The 25,928-nt window shown below is 43.2% G+C and overlaps 1 protein-coding gene across 1 annotated transcript in view; it reads left to right on the top strand.

Moving 5' to 3' along the window:
- The window catches only part of LOC308057425 (ankyrin repeat domain-containing protein 26-like), a 28,666-nt gene extending 3,448 nt beyond the window's left edge, over positions 1 to 25,218 (top strand). The window contains exons 2-15 of the mRNA XM_080411531.1: positions 186 to 424; positions 1,264 to 1,413; positions 2,396 to 2,799; positions 4,732 to 4,945; positions 7,077 to 7,260; positions 7,716 to 7,862; positions 9,057 to 10,010; positions 10,697 to 10,809; positions 11,226 to 11,367; positions 13,233 to 13,514; positions 14,215 to 14,450; positions 15,209 to 15,440; positions 22,110 to 22,155; positions 23,662 to 25,218. Coding sequence (XP_080267657.1) covers positions 2,763 to 2,799; positions 4,732 to 4,945; positions 7,077 to 7,260; positions 7,716 to 7,862; positions 9,057 to 10,010; positions 10,697 to 10,809; positions 11,226 to 11,367; positions 13,233 to 13,514; positions 14,215 to 14,450; positions 15,209 to 15,440; positions 22,110 to 22,155; positions 23,662 to 23,810 — 2,736 coding nt within the window. The 5' untranslated portion in view covers positions 186 to 424; positions 1,264 to 1,413; positions 2,396 to 2,762 and the 3' untranslated portion in view covers positions 23,811 to 25,218. The remainder of the gene's footprint in view (positions 1 to 185; positions 425 to 1,263; positions 1,414 to 2,395; positions 2,800 to 4,731; positions 4,946 to 7,076; positions 7,261 to 7,715; positions 7,863 to 9,056; positions 10,011 to 10,696; positions 10,810 to 11,225; positions 11,368 to 13,232; positions 13,515 to 14,214; positions 14,451 to 15,208; positions 15,441 to 22,109; positions 22,156 to 23,661) is intronic.
- The last annotated feature ends 710 nt before the right edge of the window (positions 25,219 to 25,928 follow it).

The following is a 25,928-nucleotide window of genomic DNA, read 5'->3' as shown; positions in this document are numbered from 1 at the left end:
TTAATCATGAGTGAATTCAAAGCACTTTCAATGACATGATACGCTTTGTAGTGTAATTTTGTGAAAAGGCTTCTCTAATGTTATATTATTTCAGGGGTAAACCCTGAATTAATCAATCTTGGATGTGGTGTTTCTGTCTTTTAGAACTACTAAGAAATACATGAAGCTTAACTTTCTTTTTATAGGTTGAGAAGGAAAAAAGCAAACGAAGAATTTCAAAAGTGCAGGCGGTGGCGAAACAGGAATGTCTTGGTAAATTAAATATACCATCAGACAACATCACTAATCGGCAAATGAAACAAAAGATTACTGTAAGGAAGAATGACTGTTTGAAAATGGAGAATGAAAACACTATAGAAGAAAAAGACAAAAAGAATTTTTCATCTGGGGAGAGCTCAAAATTGATTGAAATGCCAATGAAATGGTAAGCTAAGGAAATGATCTCTAGTTCTTATTTGTAGTACTATGTAAGTGTCTTAGGTTTTCTAATACTGTGGTAGGTGAAGTAGTTTCCTCAGTGGTGAAAGCCATAGTGAGTAGTCCACTGCTTCTCCAAAAGTGAAGAAAATGTCTTTTTAGAAAACACAACGCTCACGATATTCAAATCTATTGCCTGCTCTAAAAAAAGAAAAGGAAATAAAAAATAAAACCCCCACCCAAATTCCTGTGATTTCCTTGTCAATACTGAGGCAAAATGCATCTTCAAAACCAGAACTGAAGACTGGAAAAAGCAGTTATTTTTGTAGGAAATGGCCACCTAGAAAAGAAAAGTAGGAACCTGGGGTTTGCTACTACTCCCTTTTCTAGGTGATTTTAGTGATCTCCGTGCAGTTGGTGTTTTCCTTTTCATTAAGTTAATATGCCCTTTGTCGGGAGAGGGGAAAAGATGACATTACCAAACGAATCTCAAAAGTCTAAAGAAGGCACACGTATTTTTATGTAAACCTAAAGCAGGAGTTTTTTCCTGTCTGTCCTTCAAAGGAATCTCTGCTCTAGATGTTTTCTGTAACATGGATATTATAGGTATTCCAGCTTAACCTGGCTCTAGCTCAGATTCCACATGTCCCCCTCACTCCTAGGGGCAGGTTTTTTAAGTACTTGGGTATCTTCCACGATCTTTGCAGTCAAGTCTGTGTTTTTATAGTAGATATTTTTTGTCTCAGTCGTTTCTGGACATCATCTTATGTCTGTTTCACAGAAATATTTTTTGTAAGCCTACTCACTTGGTGATTTACTTTTTTTTCCCCTTTCTGTTTAATGCAGTAAAATTGCCCTGAATGCCAAAGTTGCAAAGAAAAGTAGAAGGCAGCCTTCAAAGCAGAAGGCTCATCAGCAGATGAGCTCTTCCAGTGGCAATCATGGTCAAGTACAGGATGATAGCACTTCCAGTGAAACATCTGAGGATGAAGGAAGGTATGCATAAAAGGAACGTTGAAAACAAAACTTACTTAATGATGTAAATTGGCCTAAGAGCTAGAGGCAAGTTTGGGGTTTTGTTGTGTGTTGAGGCTTTTTGTAAATCTGATGCATATGAAGATTTTTGTTCTTTCTTGTGACCACACTACCTGGTGCACTTTGTGTTGACAAACACTTTGCTGTTGTTTAGAGTGCTTTGAGCATGCTGGCCAAGTTAATGATAAGGTCACTGTGCACAAATTCTGATTAATTACATGAGTGTGTGCACAGGCATAGAAGTATTTTATGTGTTTAAAAAGGGCGAGGAGAGACTTACAGAAAAGCAACATCACTCTTTCACTGCAGGTATCTCAGGATTTTTTGCCCTGCTCCCCGCTCCACCTTTTCTCTTGCAGCTGTGTACCCTCCTGACTTCTTGCCCACCCTGAACTTACTTGTGCGGGTTGTGGCAAAGTGAGAAAAAGAAGTTGTTGACACTGTTCAGCCCTAGCTAAAAATCTGGTGTGTTATCAACACTGTTTTGGTCAGAAATCTAACACACAGCCCTGTGTGGGCTGCTGTGAAGAAAATAAACTGCATCCCAGCCAGACCCAGGACACCAGAGAATCCAAAATTACAGTTCTTTGACCTGTAGGAGAAGGATTCTCGGTACTGAAGGGAGCTAAACCCCTGGTATTAAACAGGGAATGCACGTAAGCGTATAGCTACATGTCTGTAGCTGTAAGATTTCTGTCACTTTGCGTGAAGTTTAGGGAACAGTTATTTCAACTATTTGCTTAATATTTTGCGGAAAAATTAGCCTTTCGGTAGACATTAATAGCACACAATAATTGTTTCAGTCTTGAACTATATCTAGCGAAGTTACTATACCAGATTTTAGTTTAATTCACTTCTGAAATGAGGTTTTCAAACGAACTTCAGGTATTATTCATACTGCAATGTAAGCATTCCAGTACTGAAATATATTTCTGTTTTCTAGACCTGCAGCAACAACTGGGAGTGAAAAGAACAAGGTACTGTAAAACGAAGTTCTTGATAAACAGTTTCTATCAACTTTTAATCACTTAGATGGGAGCAGTGTTTATGTAGTGATCAACCAGATGTACAAATTGCTGCTGGTATGCAGCTTTATTGTATTTGAGACAAATCTGTGGGCTGTGAAGGAGAGAATGAATCATTCATGCATTTGTAATGGTCTGTAATACTAGAAAGTGGAATTACAGAAAGTACTGTATTTTTTGTAGGTCAGCATCCCAGTGGAAGTAACTGATGACCCTGGTTTAACTCGCTCATCTGACCCAACTTCAGAGGATGTGGAATTACGAACTTCAACCTACAAGGAGGCTATGCTGCTGTTAGAACAGCTTCGTGTGGATCATACCGGTATGTTTTCAAGTCACCGTCTTCAGCTGTTACAAGTTCCCCTTAAAACATGGTTTCTTTGTATGCACTCCTAAGTATTGTTTTTTTGATATAGTATCTCTTTATGATTAGAGATCCCCCTCAAAAGCTGTGAAACTGTCACCTGACCCGAGATGTTGCCTGTATTATCAGCCAAGTGCCTTACATTATCATTGGTTCTCTGTCTAGTCAGAGCTGGAGAAGCAGTTTCTTGCAAAGTACAGTTCAGCTCCTTCTAATGCGGTCATCAAAAGTCAGCAAGAGCTTTTTCTTCTTTATATCCCCCTGATGTGGTTTAAGCCCAGCCACACCTAAACACCTAAGCACCACACAGCCACTCACTTGTTCCACCCCAGTGGGGTGGGGGAGAGCATCGGAAAGGGAAAAGTGAGAAAACTCATGGGTCGGCATGAAAACAGTTCAATAGCAAAAGCCACGCACGCAAGCAAAGCAAAGCAAGGAATTCATCCAGCACGTCCCATGGGCAGGCGGGTGTTCAGCCATCTCCAGGACAGCAGGGCTCCATCACGCATAACAAATACTTGGGAAGACAAAGTGCCATCACTCTGGATGTCCCTCCCTTCCTTCGTCCTCCCCCAGCTTTATATGCTGAGCATGATGCCGCGTGGCATGGCACATCCCTTGGGTCAGCTGGGGTCAGCTGTCCCAGCTGTGTCCCGGCCCGGCTCCTTGCGTACCCCCAGCCTGCTGGCTGGTGGGGTGGGGTGAGGAGCAGAAAAGGCCTTGGCTCTGTGTGAGCGCTGCTGGGCCATAAGGAACACATCCCCGTGCTACCAACCCTGTTTGCGGCACAGCTGTAAAACTTGGCCCCGTACCAGCGACTGTGAAGAAAATTAACACTATCCCAGCCACAGCCAGCACACCCCTCAACAGCTAATGACAAGGAGTACAGCAAAATAATGGCTTTGCTTAAAAATAATAAATAAATAAATGTATAACAGAAATCAAGATGCTTGCATATATGCACAAGGCATTATATAAACATAAGCAGCACTTACTAGGGCTCTTAAACTATGCTAAAATTTCATTAGGCAAGTGTTAACCTTGGCTGAAGGCCAAACTCCCCGCCCAGTGCTGCCACTGCCCCTCCTTGACAAAACGGGGTGAAAAAGCTTGTGGGTCAGTGTGAAGGCAGGGCTGTCACTTCCCAGTGACTGTCACTGGCAAAACAGACTCCACCGATTAAAATACATTTGGATAGTGAGAAACAAAGACCCAAAACCTGAGAAGGACACGTCGGCACCCCCCCTGCTCAAGCTCTGCTGCGCTCCTTCCCGGCCACCTCCCCAGGCAGCACGGGGAGGCTGCGGTCTGCAGTCGGGACGTAGCAGTTTCTCTCTGCTGCTCCTTCCTCGTCCCTTTTCCCTGCTCCAGTGTGAGTCCTCCCCCAGGCTGCAGTCCTTTGGGGAAAATCTCCTCCAGCCTGGGCCCTCCATGGGTCGCAGGTCCTTCGGGAAGGATCCGCCTGCTCTGGCACGGGGTCCTGCGCAGCACTGCGCTGTGGGTATCTGCTCCAGCATGGTTCTCTCAGGGGCTGCAGGGGAATCTCTGCTCTGGCACCTGGAGCAGCACCTCTCCCTCCTCCTTCGCTGACCTGGGTGTTCGTTTGCGGGGCTGGTTTTCACATGCTTTTCCCCTTCTCTGCCCGTGTGGTGGTTTCGCCCTTTCCTACGTTTGTTTTTCCTGAGGAGCTGCCAGCACGGCTGAGAGGCTCAGCTGTGCCCTGCGGTGGGTCCATCGAAACCGTCCATGTCCAGCACGGGACGACCCCTGGCTCCTTCTCACAGGGACCTTCCCGCTACCGAGACCTGCCACCTGCACCTAATGCAGCAAAGCATTGAACAGCATTGGGCAGTATTTGTGCAGCTTTGTGTCTTTTCTGTCTCAAAACAGGTTCTGCTACTTTGTTGAAAATGCAAAACATGCTTCTTGAATATGAACAGAGAATAGAACGTCAGAAAAATCAGTATAAAGCGCTCTCAAGAGAAGTAAGGAAATTGGGAGATGAAAGGGAGGAGTCACAGTTCAGAGCGGAGAAGACTCAAGATTTGAAATCTGTATTGGCTCACCAAGAAGCAGAATGGAAAAGGGATATCCAAAGCCTTAAGTATGTAAATTGTGGTCTGATAATGTATTATCTTGTCAGTGGTTTTGTTCCGAAAGACACTGATGGTGCAGGCAACAGGATGAGAAGTTTCCAGTCTTTTGGGTTTGGGTTTTTTGAATCCCGTGGGCCAGTTATGCTATGAAGTAGATAATGGGAGAGGGGAAAAACATCTGGATACCAGCTCCATGTACAGTCTTCTGGATGTTGTTCTAACTTTGTTTTCTAGCAAGAAAAGAGCAAGAGAGTGTGTATGGGGAAATCAGATTTATAAGAGAGATTTGAGAGATGTTTGGGTGGTGGGTTTTTTTTTCCATTTTTGTCCTTGCAGCTTCAGTTGGCCTATAATACTAGGGTTTCTGGTAACTCCACCCAGTGCAAGTCAAACCAGAGCTTAGAGCATTTGTTTGCTTACCTGTTTGTTTGTTGGAAAGGTCAAGTTTGGGATTGCCCCTTTCCCCACACTCCTGAGCTAGACCCGGAGGCGTGAGGTTTCTCATCGCTGTTGACATCACGTCAGACAGGGGTGGCCAGCAGGCACCGTAGGCAGTTCAGCAAGGACAACTGCAGAGCCCTGGCCTGGGAGGGGAGATCTCCTTGTGGTGATCCCCGGTGGGACGGCGTGGCTGGGGAGCGGCCCAGGCAGAGAGCGAGCTCAGCAGGAGCCACCGTGAGCTGGCAGCTGGGGCGGCCCGCAGCGGCCTGGGCTGTATGGAGGGCAGCAGTGCCAGGGCACTGGGGGCAGTGAGTGCCCACCCCTCCGCAGGGCTTGCTGAGCTGTGTCTCGAGCCCGGGGCCCGGTGTTTGGCCGCCCAGCCCAGGAGATCTTGCCCAGTCCGTGTGAGGTCGGCAGGGAGATGCCGGGCTGGCCCGGGGGCAGGAGCACCAGCCCTGTGAGGGGAGGCTGCGGGAGCTGGGCCTGGGGGAGTTGGGCCTCCCAGCGCGGGGGAGGGGGGTACGAGGAAGACGAGGCCGGTCCCAGCTTGGCCTGGGTTTGACTTCAGCAGGTGTTCAAAATCCTCAAACATCTGTCAAGTATAAAGAAGTAGTATTTTCATTCTAAGTGAATTCTCCAAGCAGCGTTAAATTTATACTTTCAAAAGTTACACTTTTTGCGAAATTACACTAGAAACTACATGTAAAGCTTTCTCCTTGCAATATACGCCATTCAAATACAAATGTTTCTGTCAGTCTTTCAAGTAATTTTAGTGGTGGTTGATTCTTGTCTTGCAGAATTTCTAAAGCAGGCTTTCAATTGGCAGTTCTTCCCTTACGTTGACACTTGATTTTTTTTTTCTTGTTCACTGTTGTGAATATATGGGAAAAAATAGTCAAAATAATGATCAAACACAAAGCAGCTTTCTTGTTTGGGTACCATGGGCACACCATGGACCGTTTTTTACCATGTCAGTGCTCATTGCTGATTGTTTCAGTTGGTAAAGAAGCTGACCTTCCATAAGGCTTTCCTTGTAAGTCAGCTTCAAAATGAAATTGCTGTAGTTTCTCCCAGAGGTAGATCCACTGAGGTTTTAAACCTGGTTTTAATCGTATTCAGCTTAAACCCCATGCATTTCTGAATCTGGTTTTGAACACTGACATCCTTCTCGAGTAAACAGAAACTGCTTGTTCTGTCTGTGGGCAGCCTTACAGAAGGCTTGCTGAAAAATTGTTGCCATAGATAAGTGGCGTGCTGATTCACCAGTATTACTTCTGGTCACTGAATCCGTAATATGTAGGCTCAGTATACTAAGAAAATGTATATTAACCATAGTAAAAGTTTATGATGCTTTGATCCGATGAGACTACAAACTCCTTTTTCAACATAATGGCTTTAATATGAAGAGGATTTATTTTTTTATGATAGAAGTGTACACACTAGTGTGCATTTCCCTGTGTAACCTTACAAAAAACTGGTAAATCAATCAATGGTTTATTTCCGTATTTTGTACAACTGATACCGTGGACAATGGAATGAAGTTAGAATTCTTTAAAAAGTTGAGAAGTACAGTAAAAATATGGAATCTGGAAACATTTAAGTTTTTTTATGGTTTGAGTTGTCTCTGCAAGTTCATCATGTGGAACATCTACTTTTGTATCAGTGCTTTTGTTTCTCAAATACTCTGTTACATCCCAGGTGTTCTTTGAAACAAGAAGAAGCAAAGAGACTCAGAGTAGAAGTGCTCTGTGAGAAAATGAGAGAAAAACTGCAAAGGAAAGAAGATCAATATTGTAAAGAAAGGGAGGAGAAACAGAAACTTGAGTTACACTCAAGGAATTTAGAAATGGAGATAAGAACACTGAGAAAGCTCTTGAAACAGGTATATTAAATAATGAATTAAACACTTTCTTTTCTGCTTCTTTTCACTTGTATTCCAGTATGCCTAGAGAAGGAGGTGCTTTGTTCATGGAAGAGGCATTGGATAACTATTGCCAAATTTTGAGGGCAGTAGAGAACAGTTGGTTCACAATTGGTCTGTTGTTGTTTTGTTTTGTTGGGCTTTTTTGGCTTTGCAGTTTATTAATCCTTTTTTTCTTTTTCAGAATTTAGGTTTCATTTGTATTTCAGGCAAAGCCTGACTTTTTTCGAAATTACTACAAAACATCCTGTATTTCTTCTTCTTAAATTTTCAGAAGAAAATTAAAATTTATTCTTTATAGGTGGATTATCATAGCTGTGGGGAATCAAAAATCTTTTCAGGTATTCTGGGGAGAGTGGGAAGATGTATTGCTAGCTCTGATTTTTCTCGAGATGCAAGCAGTTGTATTACTGTAGGTTGAAGAGGAACGTGATGAAACACAGACACAGCGCTCTCAGGAAAAGAGGGCCAGAGCCCTTCAAGAAGGAATTTTGAACAACCACCTTGGGAGACAAATGGAACTAGAAGAAGAGACAAGAAGATCTATAGGAAAAAATTCAGAGGTAAGCAGATATTTTTTTTCGAATAATTCAGATTTCACCATATTTGTTTTAAAGTCATAACAAATCTTATATAACTTCCCGTGTTTCTTGATGGTTTATTTACTGTTTACCGGTGTAACTTAACTGTGTAAATACCTTTCCTGTTTTCTCTTACGTCTTTAAAAGTTCTGGAAAGCAGCATCACTCCTGTATGTACCTGAATTACTTGTGCAAGTCGGAAACTAATAGAACACACTATTTACCCCGTTTCTTAACCTATCTGTTATTTGTCATTTCACAGACATTTTATTATCACTTTTTAGGGTTTCTAGCAATGAGACACCTAGCTACCTATGTCAAGGTTGACCAGGAAGAAAGTTGTTTGACAGTGTTTGTGTTTCCATTACTTCTTTTTTTTTTTTTTTTTTTTTTTAGTTATTCCCTTATTGAACTTACTTACTTCAAGTATGCCTTTCTTTTCCACCTCCACATACTGAAATTTTATGATCGAATATCAACAATGAATTCAACTCTCTGTAGGAGTTAGAGTAACTGGAGGAGAAAAAGCAACCATAAACACTGTATTCAAAGAGATCTTGAAAAGAGTTTACTGAATTTCCTGAGAATGTGCAGTGCTTTGAAGCCTTGTTTGTTCTTGGCTGTGCTGCCCAATAAATGTAGGGTGAATGTGTTTAAGTCGAAAAAAGTTAAACATATAATAAAGAGGGAATATACAGGACTATTGCATTCCGGGGGTGATTGAGTTTCATAGCTAACTTCCAGTAACACAAAAGGATAAGTGTTCAGAAGACATTTGAGAAGGAAAATACCCTTTCTAGCCTTGTTTTTACCAGATCTGTAGCACAACTAATTCAACCTTAAAGGCAATATTATAAAGGCATGCACATACAAGAAAGCACTGTCATTTTAAAAGCTTTACACTTGAGATGTTTTAAATAATTTTATTATTTGGTTGTAGGTTTAAGGGGGTATTGTGTATTTGGGATGTTCATTTAGGTTTTAAGGATATGTTGCACTTCCGTTGTGTACGTACATTGTACATGTGCGTGGGTTCACAGAGTAGCTTATTGCCTGAAACTTCATCCTTGAAGTCATGCTTCAGTATTAGAAATGTTAAAATGCAGTTTATTGCTGAAGTTTTTTTTGTAGATTCATTTCCCAATTGGCTCTTTATTCATGTTCCCTGTCATTCAGGAATCCAACACTGAGAGAGAAAAGGATCTGTTGTACAAGAATCAGTTACTACAAGATGAGATTGCTGTGCTAAGGCTAGAAATCAATCAAGTAAGACTTAGGCACCAGGAGGAAGAAGGAAAATCTTTAGAGGAAAATAAGACCTTGAAAGAAAAAAATGAAGCTCTCAAAAAGGAACTTAAACTGAACAAGGAAGCATTAACACAAACGGTTCTTCAGTACAATGCACAGCTGGACTTACTAAAGACAGAATCTGCAGTGCTGACTTCCAGACTTGAGCAGACAAACGAAAGCAAAGACAGACTAGAGACAGAAATCAAATCATTTCATTCCCGCCTGAATGCTGCTGTTCAAGAACTTGAACGTCATCGGTCATCAGAAAAGGATGCTGAACAAAGATTTCACAGAGAACGTGATGAATGGCATCGCTTGCAAGACAAGCTCCATCATGACCTCTCCGACACACAAGAAGCCAACAAGAGCTTGTCTCAGCAGCTGTGTAAAGCTGAAAGCAAAGCTAATAGGCTAGAAAATGAGCTTCACCAGTTGGAGCAAACCCTCAGAGAAAAAACTTTGCTTGTAGAAATGACACAAAAAGAATTAAGTCAAGCCCAGCGTCAGGCAAAGGAATGTGATCGTGCTCAACAACTTGAGAAAGATCCAGTAAGCGAACTTGTAATAAAACAGGAGTCCTTGCAGGAGCGATTGGCCCAGCTCCAGAGTGAAAACCCTTTACTGCGTCAGCAGCTGGAAGATACACAGAGCAAGAGGATCATGAAAGAAGAAGTAGTGAATGATGTGCAGGACCGGTTTAATGATACTCTGAACAAACTCAGAGCTGATAGGGAAAAGCAAATTTATCTCATAGAAGAGCAAAACAAGGATTTAAATGCCAAGTGTACTGATTTAAGGGAACAAGTCTTCGAATACGAGACTGACAAAGTAGAAAGAGAGGTAAAGGATATGCTTAGAAAGAACAATTTAAAGTTTGTCCATTCTTGAAATTATTTTGTTTCTACAGTGTACCTGGTATGTTATGTGCATGGGACCAAAGAATACTGATTTGTTCTGGTTTGTTATGTTTCTCTCGGAATTGCGGAAGGTTTTGGCAAACGGGATGTTAGTCCTCAGATCTAAGCAGAGAGCAGAAAAAAGGTATCCAAGTCTAAGCTTTGATCAAGAAAGGTGATTCTTCTTACTTAGTTCATAAAATGTTGAAGAACTCCAAAAGATCAGATTCCTCCACAAGCCCCTGCCTGCTGGTTGGTGGAAGATCCCATGAAAGCTTTAGATGGGTCAGTGTTGGCCCATGAAGTGCATTCCTACGTAATCCCTACTGTGAGCAGAGGCACTGCCAAAAGTGTTCTCCAGCATCTTTTCCACCTTTTTGTCTAGAAGAGGATGGCCTTTGCTTCAGCGAGGGCATCTGTTTCTGTAGTTACGTATTGGTCTGTTTGATGTGAAACCTGAAGGGATGGAATATCCTCAGGAATTCCGTCCCGTGGCATTCTGTGGAACGTGGCTAACGGATAGAGACGTCCGGCAGCTTCTCTGTGGAGAGCGCCAGATGCACAGACGGTACGTAGGTATTTTTCCTGTGCTCTGTGTGTGTGATACATCTTTCTTTTCTCTTTTGAAAGTGCGAGAGTGAAAGAAAGGAGGTGAAGAAGCTGGTAGAGTTGAAACACGCAGTTGAACTACGTCTGGACCAAGAAATGAAAAGAAACCTCGATCTGCAGAAAGACTGTAAGAGGTACGGCTTTTTAGCGTGGTGAAGAGGTATCCCTGCGTAGAAGTCATGTTTTATTGAACTGTAATGTAAAAAATAGGTGTACCTAACTGTGAGCAGATGCCAGCCTCGTGTTAGTTCTTGCAAGGTACTTCTGTACACCAGCCCCTAGTTTTCAATAGCTGCCAAAACAACTGCAGATGCAGGTTGCCCTGCAGTTCTCCGGGCAAAAAGGGAGTCTTTCATTCCTCTTTTCAGGTGAAATCTGGACTCTCCAAGCGTATGTGGCACAGGAATACTGGTTTTTCCTGGTAATTCCTGGTGTGTCAAGCATGTTAAAGATGAAGCAAGCCGTGTCTGTGCTGTTTACATGAGAGTATGTGAAAAAGTCCAGTTTTGTTTCTTTGCTTCATTGTTTTTGTGCCTAATTTGCTGTGCAGGTTGAAGAGGCTGCTGAGCAGAGCTACGAAGAAACTAAGGGTGTATGAGGCGAGAGGGGGACTGTCCCAGCTGAATTTGCAGGGAGAAGTGAAGAACGGGTATTCTGAAATGGTCAATGAAGCTGACAGATTAAGAGCAAAGGTGAGCTTTGCTTTGTTTGGGTTATTTTGGTGGTGGTGGTTTTTCTTTTGGAACCTCTGTTCTTTCTTCGTACTTCTTTTCATGTTGTTGACTTTGACTTTTGTTTTCTTGGCTGTATTTCTGAAATTATTTGGCTGGTTTTTGATGTTCCTTCTATGGTCACAGTAGTAGGCGACTGTAATACTGATGTAGCTCTTAGGGGTAAAGATGGAAGTGTTACGTACACAGCAGTATCTGCGAGGGCGCATCAGGGGTAGGCTGTCCTGCAGAAGAAGGGCAAAGCAAGAGCCACAGCAAGGCTGGCAGGGTCTGTGACCACACAGGCCAGGGATCAGCCCCACAGGCCCTCACCAAGAAGAGCAGAAGAGTTCTGGGGACAGTTCTGGGGACAGTAAGCAGAGTCCTCCAAGAGTGCAGATCACCAGGCCGGTCCATAGGGATGGGCAGGTCTGCAGTCCTACTGGGACGTCACGTCCATGGGTGAGGGCCAGGGCTGAGAGCAGTGAAGGCCCAGCACAGGCCTGGCTGCAGCTTGAGGCCGTGGCAGCATCGTCGGGCTCCGACGGATGCATTCCCTCTCGGAAGAGAGGGGAGTAACGCCACCGTCACTCGGAACAACTCTGTGCAGTTGGCCTTGCCCAAGGTCACCCCCTGAAGCCTGTCTCAGGCACGAGTTGAGCAGGAGGCAGGTGGGGGTTTGCTTTTCGGAATGGTGTCTTTGCTTCCCAGGGCACGATGCAGTGTGAGGTGATGCGGAAAAAACCCTGTAACTTGTTGCTTACTAGTAGCTGACTCAGTCCGTCTTTCCCTTGTCATGGAGACCCACAAATGCTTTTGAGGTTGCTCTGGCTGTTCGGTAGCATGGAACCTTTTAGCTGCTTCTCCGCTCATTACTGAGATAGCTGTGTTTCAAAGTTATGCTCCTTTTTAGAAGATATTATTGTAGAACGAGTCAACTGCCTTGACAGTGGCTCACTTGTAGTTCACAGGTTAGCAGCATATTTTTGTTCCTGTTGGAAGAGTTATTTTGAATGACAGGGAATGGAATTACGTTTGGCCAATTTTAAATAAGTGTAAAGTTTCTACGTATTTTAGAGACTTTCAAGTGTTGACTCTGGTGGTTTCCCCGTCTTTTTTAAAAATAAAAGATGATGGGATATCATGTTTTATGGTTAATAGGTATAGACGATGGATGTTTCTGGAGGGGGAAAGAAGGGGATAGAAGCTGTAGTTGACCATTGGGACCTATGGGAAGTCTGATATTTCCTGGAAATCTTTTGAAAACAAACCGTAGCTTTGACCTAAAGAGACTGTCTTCTGCCACCACTGCTGCAAAAGCGGTGTTCTGAGCCACTATTTCCAGATCTATTAGCGTAATGGAAGGAAAGGGTATCCGTTTCTTGCCTTGTCAGTTCTGTGACGAAGCTTTGACCGTGTGGCAGCATGTGACAGTTCCTCTGAAGCATGATACATGGGGTTTTTTTTCTGATGAAACCAGAATGTGGCTGTGATGTAACTGGGTATGGGTGTGTTTGATTTCCTATGATCGTATGAACATCTCGCAGAAGAATAGCCCTAGTGCTTTTCAGCCTAGCCCTGCGGGTGTAATGCCGCTGGTTTGGTACCTCTTGGTCTGTGACCCACTGCAGAACTGAGGAAGGATGGGAACCTGAGGAATGCTGTCAGAAATGATGTGAAAGCTGTTCTTGTTTTAAAAGAAGAGCCTGGTTTCGCTTTTGTTTTAACACTGAATCAGCAGATGATAAATACAGTGTTGATGGCCAACTCCTTTACCAATTTTCACAGATTTGACTAATTTTAGATCCCTCTGAGTTCCCTGTTTTTTTCCCCTTTCCTGTCTACAGGTTGATGAACTTTCCCAGCAGCTGGAGATAGAGTCTAAAAAAGGCATGCAGCTAGAAGCAGAAAATCATGATTTGCGAGAGGAGTTGTCCACCATGCGTGGGAGCCATGAAAAACTGGAAAAGAGCAAAAGCCAGCTGAAAGAAGAGGTGGCTAATCTCAAACACCATATGGAGACTAACACGGTGGATCGCAGCCAAATAGAACAATACAAAAGAGAGGTGGAAGAACGAGCTGCACAAGAAATAAGGCAAAAACTGCAAGAAGTCAATCTGTTTTTGCAGGTAAGTTAATTTCTTATGTGTGTCTGTTATAGACTTCTGTTTTGGTTGTCATTTTTAGGGGTGGTGGTGGTGCCTGATTCCATGTGTTACGCTGTACTTCTGTTTTTCCTGAAGGGCAGTGGGAGAAGGGAATATGGTTGGGCAAGATGCTTTCATGTGCGTGCAGTGTGCCTGCAGGCCCTGAATCAAAAACTTGCCCGAGGTAGGTTTTCATTTTGCAGTTCTTGGAGGGGTATCACTGCCCACTGGTCTTGTTCTCATTGTTTAGGTCTTGTTGTCATTGTTTATCCTTGAATGGGTATTGCAACTTAAGAGTTGTCACAGCCAGCCATACACATCTTCCGTAGTCATTGCACAAGGGGCAACGCTCAGAAAAGAAGTCACCAAAGCTGCAGGGTGGGGGCTGGGGGTGCGGCATCTCCATGATTTCTTTGAGGAATGCTATGCCCTGTCCTACAGAGATAGTGTTCCTTCATCAGTAGCTTTGATGAGTAATAGTGCTAAGATGGGGGTTCTTTCTGAATGAAAAGAATCATTTGGTGTGGTAGTTCCAGGGTTGTGCCCTGGTCGCTGATGGCAGTGAGGAGGCACAGTTGCCTCGCTGAATAGAGCTGGGCCCTTGAAACTGGGCACACGCAATTGACTGGCGAGGAGAGTTCTCTTTTTCTTTGCGGTGGTTGAAAGTGTGTATCTACTTCAGATGCAGGCAGCCTCCCAGGACAGATTAGAACAAATCAGAGCCAGTCGTCATGCTTTGCTGACAAACCAGCTAGAACACAGAATTGGAGACCTCGAACGTGAATTGGACAGGATAAAAAATACCCAACGAGACAGTATTTTTCAAAAAGAATCCGCACAGGCAGAAGCGGAAAAGTACAAAGACCTGTACCTGGAGGAAGTTAAAAATGGAAGATGCCTAGCAAAAAAACTGGAAAGGTAAGTCCCTGCTCTTTTGGGGTGATAATAAGATACTACTTTTTCCTCAAGCAGTTTTCTTCATTAAATACCTTTTCTACATCTGGTCAGCATTATGCATAAGATAGCATATTTGTGATGAAAGTACCTTAAGGGTCCCCCCTGTTCTTTGGAACTATCTTCATTTCTCTTCAGTGTTCCAGCAGTAACAGCACCGATCATGGGCGTTAATAGGATATTTTTGAAGTTGAGTTTGTTTTACCAGGCAGCCTTTTTGCCAGTCTCTAATCTCCTCTTCTTACTCTAAGTATGGCAGAAAAGATAATGTCATGTCCTTTACTGCTTGAATAAGGATAGGCCCTTCAGAGAACGGCATTTGATGCTATGAAGAAGAACAACAAAAATCTTTTGGCTTCCATTTTAGTCGCATGTCATAGGTTTCAGCTTTCTTTGGGAAAGGAAGGGTAGCCCAGAGTTCTTATGCAGGTGATGTACCTTTCAGGAAGAGCTATGTAAACACACGGTGTGCACAGACTGCTTTGAGGCCTTAATGCTGAGAAGCCCAAAGTATTGGTTAACTCTTGCTGCTTCTTGCAGGTAGAGTGACTACTTAGAAATAGGCTCTCCAAAAAAAACCCAGATCCAGTTATGGAGATTTTTTTGGACTCTCTTAATCCCTTCCACTTTCAGAAGTCAGATAATAATCAAAGACCTGGAGGGTAACTTTGCGGAAGTCTTATTACCAAAGATAATTCTTTGTATGCTTCTGAATGTTTCAGAGCTAATGAGAGACTAGCAGAAGCCAACAATAAGCTCCTTCAGGAGTGCCATAGAAGCAAACCTTTAACTGCAAGCAGCGCTGTCAGTGGTCCAGTTCTGTATTCAACTGAACTGGGACATATTAGCAACAGTCCGGCACTGAATAGAAGTCTAAATCTAGCAGGAAGCTTCCTAACCCCGACCGTGAATACGTTACCATCAAGAAACAGAGTTGAAGCCTATGTGGCTAAGGTAAGCGTTTTTAAATACTGTTCTCAACTAGTGTTGAAGAGTATCTGTAAGCAAGGTTGTGCTTTTCAGTCTAAAGTTAGAATCCATTTCTAGTTCCAAACCATATGCTCTGATATGCTAAACCAAATTGCTCATCAAAACAGTACACAACTAGGTGGTAGAAACGAAGACTTTTGGTCATCAGGGTTATACAAATTTCCAGAAGTGCTCAAAGACCAAAAAATACTGAGATCTAAATGACAGACTGCGTAACAACATTCTTTTGCAAGAGAAACTGTGATGAAGAATACTGTGGCATAGGAAGCTGCCAGAGAAGCTCTTCAGTAAAATTTAGTGCTGATGCCCCATCCCTGGCAGTGCTCAAGGCCAGGCTGGGTGGCGCTTGGAGCAACCCGGTCTAGTGGAAGGTGTCCCTGCCCATGGCAGGGGGGTTGGAACTGGATGATCTTTAAGGTCCCTTCCAACCCAAGCCATTCTGTGGATGACCTTTTTTAAAACAGTGAACTTTATGATGAGTGCAAAATCCCATCAGACATCTTTCTTTGAGACACCTTTTCCTCCTTCACTGATGTTCATGCTAGCAGTTTCTTCACCGGAACTTGTTTTAGTACAATACCAACAAAGGGATGCTTCAAAACTAGGATGGTATGAACAGGACACGTAACTTCTCACTTGAGTGCGGGACGTATGCTGTGCATAGGAGGCATTTGATTTTGTGGGTCCTGCTATGTGGTGTTATATGTAACTGCTCCTCAGGAAGTCTACAGAGCTTTCTAATTTGGTAAAAAGCTGCAACCTCTGCATACCTCTGGTCAAAGTATGCCCTGTAATTAGCAGTCAGCATGATAGCACATCCCTCACAGACGTAATATCACGTAAATGTGATATCATGAGAGTTGGAAACCAGATGTCAGTCGTTGTAATCCGTTTCCCACCTAGCATAGGACTGAGGCATGGGCAAGCTTGCCTGTTCAGTCGGTGTCTGTCCCTCGCATATTCTGTTGTTGAATGAATGTGAGAAGCATTCGCTCACTTTTAAGTCTATCTCGGTTCGGTGGTCCCACCTACACTGGAAAGAATCCATTTAAATAACGTGTCTGCATACTGTGCCTGGCTTAAGAAAAAGAAAAAAACAAACCAAACAACAAAACAAAAATGGACAAAGCGGTGTGTAGGTAGTGCGTAGCAGCGGCAGTTAAGAGATGAACTTTTCTGTATCGTTGCGAATGTGTTTTTTGTGTCAGAGGGGTGGACGTAACGCTGCATAAAGAACATGGGAGGCAATTAGTACTGTACCACCTGCAGGGAATATTCTGCACGCAAGCAGCAGAAAGGAGGCGAAATTCAGGGATCCACTACAAAACTGAAGTAAGGAGAAAGCCAGGACAAGGGAACAAGAGGGACAGGGAGCAGGGAGCACGTGAGGGCAGGGGAAAAAGAGAGAGAGATGGGAGCGAGATGTTACAAGAAGAAAAAGGCAAAGGAGGAAACCATCCCCCTTCTAGGAAAAAAGCTGTCCTAGTTTAAAAGAAAAGGGTTTAACAGTTGTGGTTTCTTTTTTTGAAGAAGAAACAGGAAAAAAAGAATAACCTCCCTGTTACTAAATCCAGCTGCACATCTCTTTATGATGTTTCTTCCTGTAATCACCAGTTAGGGAACAACTGAGACTAATTGTAGTGGCACTGCCTGTAGCCTCAAGTCACCTGACGTTCAGTGTATTCAGGGAAGTCTTAAAACCTGGTCTTCTCTGGAGTCCTTCAGAAGAAAGGAACTGAGTTCTCAGAGGTGCAGTAGTTGCTAGAGGACTAGGTGAGTATTTCACTTAGAACTGCGGGCTTAATTGTTCTCAGTCGGGTGCAGTATGTCATGTGCATAACATGCATCTGAGAAAAGAGGATTGAATTGGAACGTAAGACTTTGAAGTCAGGAAGTAACAAAAGGGAAAAACTGCATGTATCCCTCTGCATACAATAACGGGTGGCAAATCTCAATCAGTTTCCAAATGCAAAATCACCAGATGCACAGTCTGTGCTGTCATTTCCGCAGGAGTCCCGTGCCATTCAGGAGGCAAGTTGGAGCATGAGGGAAGAAACCAGAGATTATAGTTTTAGTCTGTTTTGAAATGCTTTGCTGGTTGTGCTGCCTGGTATTCTGTCTGTTCAGCAGACTGTTTCAAAACAGAAGAATTTCTCTGACACAGCCCTTTCTTCACTTCACTGTTTACTTCAGTTATGCCTCAGTTTTGTTTTCCCACTAACCTGGTTCCCTTCTACAGAATTTGCCTTGCCTTTAAATTCAGGATGCGCAGTGCTGCCTTGGCTGGAGATGACACATGTTTCTGCCACTGAAGCTCTAAATGACAGGGAGTTAAGAAGCTGAAATTGCAGTGTGCCTCAGGCAGTCCTTTGAGGCTTCTTTTTTTAGTCAAAGCTCTCTGCAGATTTGGTGTTCCTTGTGGTAGCTTCCTCAAGGTGAGAAGGGCTATTGGAAGTAGGGAACATGCCAGCCATTCTGAAGAGGGAGATGTTTGTGTGAATTTCGTTTGTGCAGAAGCTTTGAAATAGCTTCAGGGGCAAAGAGGTGAAAATAGTTCACACTGCTGTTATTCAAAATGATGGTATTCATTGGTCCTGCAGCTGTTGGAAAAAACCCTGGTAAATGATGCTGACAAGAGGAAGGAGTGCTTCACTAGCAAGTGGACACAGTTTCTCCTTTAGACTTAACTAAGGAATTTGGTGTTTAAAGGCTTGAAAGATTGCACCGTTTTCCTAAACATTAAGCATGACTATCAGTGATTACACATAGAGCCGTACATGTTGAAGATGGTCATATCACAAGTTCAGCAAAAAATGAGCGTGTTATTCTTAAAAAAGCATAAAGAAATGTGTTCCATTACAGTATAGCCCCTTCCCCTTTATCAAATATATACGCTACAGAAATGAATAACCTTGAAGTGCAAAAGGATCTTTAAAAATACAAAAAAAGTTCATATTGGCACAAGCTTATTAACCAGTAGAATCCCAATCACATGCAATGTCTTTGGGGTTTTTTTGGTGTTTTTTATTTGTATTAGAGCTTCAGTAATGTGGAATAAATTACAAGTACTTGACAAATTCTGTGCATGTAATTAGACAGTGACCGTAGCAACTAGCAATTCAGTATTTCAGACCTGCTCCCTTAGTCCATAGACTAAGGCAAGGAATGTCTCCTGCAAGTGCTGCAAGGAGGTTTTGGGACTGGAGTCCTGTTGTTAGGTTTAACAAATGTCAAGCTTAAATCCTAACAGCTGTGCCAAAGGCTGGTGAAAATGAACATGGGTGTCTTGACAGACAAGAACAGTGAACTCTGCAACCAGGGTGAATCAGTGGATAAATGAAACCAGTTTAATGTGGGAAGGGAAATGTCTGCTTCCTACTTCATCTTCCAATTTCTGTTCCATTTCTGATTTGGCTTTCTGCACTCTTGTAGCAGTCTTTGTTGTTAGCTTTTTTACTTGCTTCATTTACATGTAGGCCACGTTCTTGTTTCTCACTGAAGACCTGTGAACTTCAGGCTGTTTTTCTTTCTTTTTCAGCTCCTTCATCAAAAATCTGTCCGTCTCTCTTCTCTGCAGCCAGATACATGGCAAGGTTTGCAGCCAGCATTGTTTAATGTTGGGATGGTATTTTATACTGGAAATGTTGTCTGTTTATGCTGTTAGGTTTTGATTAAAACTTACTGATTGTATTCACATTTTCCTAACACTGCGCATATTTTGAACTTTAGTTTGTCCAAGTGAAAGAATGACTGCTGCAGGGGACTTCTCTGCTTTATGTATTTGTAATGCAATGGCTTCTGTGGTAGTTAACCATCTGTGAGATGTAATGCAATGGCTTCTGTGGTAGTTAACCATCTGTGAGATGTAATGCAATGGCTTCTGTGGTAGTTAACCATCTGTGAGATGTAATGCAATGGCTTCTGTGGTAGTTAACCATCTGTGAGATGTAATGCAATGGCTTCTGTGGTAGTTAACCATCTGTGAGATGATAGTCTATGGATTTAATCTGTTATGATGGAACTTTGAGCTTTAGGAGTAGGCTGGTTTACCCTCCTTGCCACTTCTGATATACAAAAAGTTCTTGGTGGTCGCAGCAGTTGTGTCTAGGATCTCAACTTCAGAACAGTACTGGTACTCCAGACTCGGAGCATCATCTCACGGAGTCTTACAGGATCCAGCTTACTCTGTGCTAAAGCAGCCTGTGTGGATAAGTAGTAAGTCAACACCACTTTCTGAAAAAAGAACTGTTGAGAAGGTGCCTGCTGCAAGTGAACACCTGGTGTGTTACCACCTGAAGAGATGTGCAGTGAGGTGAGAAGTGCCTGCTCAGGAGGTTTGGGACACTCAGCTGTGATGCCTTTCCCAGGGGTTTGGGGGGAAGGAGAAAAGTGGAGGCAAGTTAAGGTCCTCGGAGGTGTATTTTGCCTGGCTCTTCATTATTCCTTTTTCAGAAATCAGTGTGTTGGCTTTACTTCCACCTATTTCTCTTCCCTCAGACATGGATGAGAATCACAAAGACATTGATGGAATGAAGAAGAGGAAAACAAGACCTTTTTCTTCTCTTGATTGATTTGTACATGTTGCAGAGGGTCCTGTGGACCTTCTAGTCATTGTGAAGACTCAGGAAACCAGGGAAAGTGGTTTCTTCTAACACCACTAACTACTACGTCTTTGCTTGGGCTTGGTCCTGGGTTTGGGCCGTATTTTGGTCTAGGCATTAGTTTTCCTGCTTTTTTCTGTTACCTGTGTCTCGTCTCAGGAGTTAGGGGGTCCTTTCTCCCCAGAATTTTGCTTCTGCTTGTACCTGCTTGAAAACAATTAGAGATTTGGGGGGTCCTTTTCCATTGTTCATGCAGCTCTGTTGGCACAGAGTATTTCAATGAAGTATCACAGAGTGGTGCTTCTCCTGCAGGATCTAGTGAATGTGGTCCCAGCTATCCCTGTGTTCCTGGAGAGAGAGCCCTTCCCTCCGCTTCGCTGGTTTACAGCCCCGCTCCTTTGACCCTTGCAGTTACTGCCTGTTACTGCTCCTCTTGTGAGGGTAAGCAGAGTGGTTTCCTTCCTGAGGCTCTTGCTCTCTCTGTGCTGTTGAGTACCCTGTGCAGTGTTTCCGTTCTTCTTGTTGTTGTTATGCTGCTAGGTGGGTCTGCTCATTTCATAAAATAAATGCTCCTTCCCCCAGGAATTCAGTACTAAAATCAAGAGAGTCGCAGAATGAGTGAGGGGAAGGGGCCTCTAGAGATGATCTAGTCCAACGTCACCCCTGCTCAAAGCAGGGTCAGCCACAGCAGGTTTTGTCACTGTTCTGTCAGCCAGGTGTTATACATCTCCAAGGATGGACACTCCACAACCTTTTCTGGCAACCTGTTCCAGTGTCTGTCCATGCTTACAATTTTTTTAAAAATAATAATTGTAAAAATCCTTGTGTTAAAATTTCCTCTATCTGGATTTGTGCCTATTCCTCTTGTTCTTTTGCTTGGCACTGCTGAGAAGAGTCTGGCTCCATCTTCTGTACTCCCCCCACCAGGTATTTATACACATACATAAGGTCCCGCTGAGCTTTCCTGTTCTCCAGTAAAGAAACAGTTGCAGCTCTCAGCCTCTCCATATAGCTCATGAGGTCCAAGCCCTGCAGCATCTTCATGGCCATCGTAGCCCTGGAAGCTGTATGATACGTGTTTTGAAATTCACTTCTGCGTGTCACAAATTTGATGGAAAAAATGTAGGAGTAGCAGGTATCATCAAATGTAAACAGCAGCATATAGCGCTTGGACTGTGACTCTTAAATTAAGAGATGTGATTCCTTCTTGTGAAGGCTTCTGAAGGCAGAATCATAAGTGAGAATAACTTAATTGGTAACAATACCCACTTTCTAGGGGAGAAGAGGCATAAGTGCTTCTTTGTAGTGATCCAGGCTGATTCCAGCTACATAATAAACCCCACAGCACTCGCTGCGTAGAAGCTGTAGCTGTGGTTATCTTTTCTTAGTACACAGTTTGCAAGAAAAAATTGTGTGTGCTTTTATGTTTTTATAAATGCGTGTCGTGGTATTTGCAATAACAATAAAGAAGTTTTGGCATCATCTGTAGGAGCTCTTTCAATTTCCCATCTTAAGGTGGAGAAAAGAAGAATATTGGCACACGCTTTTTTCTATACAAATGGTGTATGTCAATCCTGCAGCAGCTGCTGGTGCAGCTCTTCTCTCTGTGAAGTTGCAGAAGCCAGCCTCAACTGGCTGATTTGTCCCTGTGGGTGGCATTTGTACCTATCTCGGCATGTAGCTGACATTCTGTTCGTGTGTTTGATGATAAACTTCAGCCATACCTTCACTGCAATAACTGCGCTAGGCTTTCTTGCTTTCTTCCTGTGTATTTTGTTAAATGCCCAGTAATAATCCAGCTGGTGAGTTACAAATTGTTTTGTTAACGTTGCTGAGCAATGAGGCAGCTGCAGCCCGACTGACCAAAAGTTTCTCTTCAGTAGAAATCAAACCCCAAACCAAGATGTGTCTATTTGGAATTATATTTTTAGGTTTTCTCTCATTATGTGTGGTTTTTAAGAATGTTTTAGAAGTTTAATATTAGAAAAATGTAACTGTTAAAATATTAACTGTATTTTCTGTATAATTCTAGGTACGGCAGGAACTAGATGAAAAAATCGCTAAAGAACTTAAACAAGGTAATGTGTCACTATGTTAGGGGCATTTTTAAGGAAAAAGAGGAGTGTTCCTGACTCTTGAACATAATGGCTTGAAAGCTGTGAAGTTCCTGTGCTAAGCACAGGGAGGTTTTTCTGCTAGCTTTCCAGTTTAGACTTGAATGTGAAAATTTCCTGCTTACCAAAAGATTGTGTAGAATGTTATGCAGTTGCCTGAAAAAGACAAGTGCAGAGAAAACTAACCCACTTCCTCTACACGGGTGCACTTGGCGTAAGCTGAAGTCACGTTTTTCTAGAGTGAATCCTTGAGCACAAACGTCAAATGTAAAAGAAGCCCCGAGAGAAGACGTTTATAGACTTCAGCCATCACTGCTTCTTCCATGTGCATCAGTTGCATTCCACACTAAATCATACCGTGCACTTCTCTGCTGTTGGACCTTGTTTTTTTGCCATTTCTTATTCATTGCTTGTATTTGTAGCTTATATGTTGCAGTCTTTTTTGAATAAGCAAGAAAAATGTAATCAGTGATATGAAAGATACCCTTTCTTTGGGAAAAGATCATTTCATAGCACTTAGGCAAACATAAGATGAGTTGAATGCTTTTAACACATAGCATGAAACATGCTCTATAATATGAGGCCAGGTGTCGAAAGAGGAATTCCACCTGTTTCAGGGTAGTCGTTCCTCCAGAGTCACTGCTTTGCTTTGCAGTGACTGGTGCTATTTCAAAGCAGGTAGCCCCTGCGAGAATTTCCTTCTGTTCCTGCATGCTTTTAGTAATACAGAGAGTGTTCAGCTGTAGCTTCACAGCTCGTTCCATGTGTCCGAATGGACACAAAGCCGTTGCATTTCATCCGTGTGCATTTTGAACCTGACTGTGCATCTGCTAGGTGTCATAGAGTGCGTTTGGTTTCAGGACCTTGTCTGAAAAACGTGGCTGGAGAAGAACAGGAAAGGTGGGCTTGCTGTCATTGAGTATGTGTTTTTGTGGAGGAAAGAGGGTTTTGCCAGGGTGAGTTACAAAGACGCCCCTCAAAGAAAGTGCCAGGCTAGGAGACTTGTCCTGGCCTGACTGCACTGCAAAGGTGTTTGCGTTTTCACCGGCGGATTCTTTTTAAGTTTGTCACAGAGAAGGCAGAAGCTGGTTTTTAGGAGTAGAGTTCCAATAAATCACTGCTTTGAACATTCAAGGAAAACAGATACTGGAGGTTCGAGAGATCTGCAGGGGGGCTTAGTTTAGCACTGGTGTAAGCCGGAGTCATTTGTGGATTCCCTGAAGACGTTCGCTGTGTAGCCTATAGAATTTCTTTCACTGGCTTTAGAAATACTGTTGACTGGTAAGCAAATGTGGAAAAAGATTGTTTCTTCCTTTGTGCGTAGCCCTTTGATTGTTACGATCCCTTGGAAGTTTTTAAATCTCTTTCTGGATTATAGTCTCTCCAGTTATCCATGATGTTTTCATAGTGACTGATTTGGCCCTGTCTAGTGTAAAAGCAACACCGGAATCTTGTTTCTCTTCTCCCTAGCCACTGCTGAACTTGAAGCTGGATCTGCTGGAGCTTCTCCCATGGTATTTTCCGATGGATCTTCAAAAAGTATCCACGTTGACCAGGATCCCCTTTGCAGGGCAGTACAGGAGTACCGCGATGTTTTAACCAAAAATTACCTGATTTGAACAAAATGCTGGGAAAAAAGCTCCGGAAAGGATTTTGTTTACATAGCGCGTCTATAGTTTCTCATCCCACAGTTCAGATGTGCAAATGTGTTTATTGCAGTCCGAATGTGAATTCTATTAAATGGATGTCAAGCACATTGCACTTGCCTGTTGGTTTATTGATGCATAGGTGTTTTATTTTGCACTCACCATAAGAAGCACACCTGTTTTTTTCTGACTAGCAGAATGACTCACCTTGATTCTTGAGCGTGACAGAATTGTCAGAATGTTTCTTATCAACGTAGAAGCTTTATTTTTTCTCCACTGATGTTCTGTGTTTTAACGAAAGCATTCCCTTTGTTCTGCTTAATTCTTTCACCCTATGTGTTTTTAATGTTTCCAGTGTTACTTTAATGCTTAGGACATCGTTTGATGTGATTTGAGCCTGCTGCTTCAGTCCAGATGCCGTGACTGTTTCTGCCGATAAAGTGAAATCTTTACCAGTGGTCATGCTGGAGGACAGGGCACTTTACGTTGCTGTCACCTTATGCGCCTTAGGTTTAACATTACTGTGAGTGTGTAGCAGTGCCAAGAGAGTTATGTGGTGGGTTTGGTATGTTTGTTTTGGATCACAGAACCACAGAGCGGATGAGGTTGGAAGGGACCTCTGGAGGTCATCCGTTCTAGCTCCCCTGCTCAGGGAAGACCACCCAGAGCTGGTTGCCCAGGACCATGCTGGCTTTTGAGCATCTCCCAGGATGGAGCCTCCGTGGGCAGCCTGTGCCAGTGCCCAGTCACCCTGATCGGAAAGAAGCATTTCCTGATGTTCAGCCCCAACCCTCTGTGTTTCAGTTTGTGCCCATGGCCCCTCACGGTATTCATCTTGGGGTTCGTATTAAAGGTCGCTGCAGCTGTAGACATTCCCAGTTACTACATCAGCAGCTGTGCTGTACCTGAAACACTTCATGTGCGGGAAAAATGAATGTTAAAATATTAACTTCCAGTCTCCTCAGTACTTTCCAAACCTTGTATGATAGGACAGCCAATCTTTTTGTTGCTGCTAGCAGCTGATGATGTGGTGGCTGTAGCCCAGATGGTAGCCAGTGTTCTGGGACATTTGTGTCAATAAAAGAAGCAGGTTTACTTCTTTCAGGGAGTTACCTGTTACTGAAGATCTACATTGTCATTTCCTGTCCACAGAAGTCAGTAGTGATCAGAAGATGATAGAACAAAGTCCCAGTTCTGGGAAAGGAAGAATGGTTGTCCCAAGATCAATTAAGACTGGAAAAATTTGGGGGTTTTACCCACTAATTCAAGGACTTGAGTTAACAGGCAGTGAGGAAAGCAATGAATGTTGCTGTGACGCTGTTCCTTTTTATATGAATACATATTTGTGAAGTTAATATACTGTATTTAATTCCAGATATTCTGTTTGAAATTTAATAAACCTTGTCATCTAATATATGTCTTTGTTTTATCGTTTCCCTTCTTGACATCGCTTTCTACCCCTTTCCCTAACCGTACAGCTCTCCAGAGCGCTCTGCTCCTTTCAGCTCTGTTCACCGCTGCGCCTTCAGCCTGTCCTGGAGGCCAGGCAAAAGGCCAGCATGTGTGTATGTCCTTCTCCACAATTGTGTTAAGATCAGTTCCCAGACTTTCCCTGTATTTTAGAGCAATCCTCCTTGTGGTTTGGGCAGAAGGTAGCAGGTGAGCTTCTGGTGGCCGTGAAACGCTGGGAAATCCCACAGGTTTTGATCCCCTGCAGAGGAAAAAGGTGTAACGAAATTTCTCCAGCCTGCACCGGAGTGGTCAAAGAGAAGTTCAGCTTTTGCTACTTTCTAGTGTCTCTCCACAGAGGAAGCAGGGACAGAACATCTTGACATTCACGTTGTGTTGTCAGTCACTGTGATAAACTCAGACGTGACCTGTGCTCAAGTTTCCTCACCGCTCTCTGCTGCCAGCTCTTAGTGAGAGGGGAGAGCTCTTGGCTGGTGGAGCAGCAGAACAGAAATTCGGTGTTGGCATCTGCCATAACCGGCATTGATAGCAGTTATGATGAGGCGTGAGGGGGTACAGAGAAGTCCAGGCAATTCCTGCGCTCGAAAGTCCATCCCCAGTGTCACTGTGGGGACACTCCTG

This window comes from Falco punctatus, assembly GCF_963210335.1.
Source record: "Falco punctatus genome assembly, contig: scaffold_91, whole genome shotgun sequence".
NCBI lineage: Eukaryota > Metazoa > Chordata > Aves > Falconiformes > Falconidae > Falco > Falco punctatus.
Note: the sequence above shows the minus strand (reverse complement) of the source record. Positions and strands in the feature narration are given on the sequence as shown.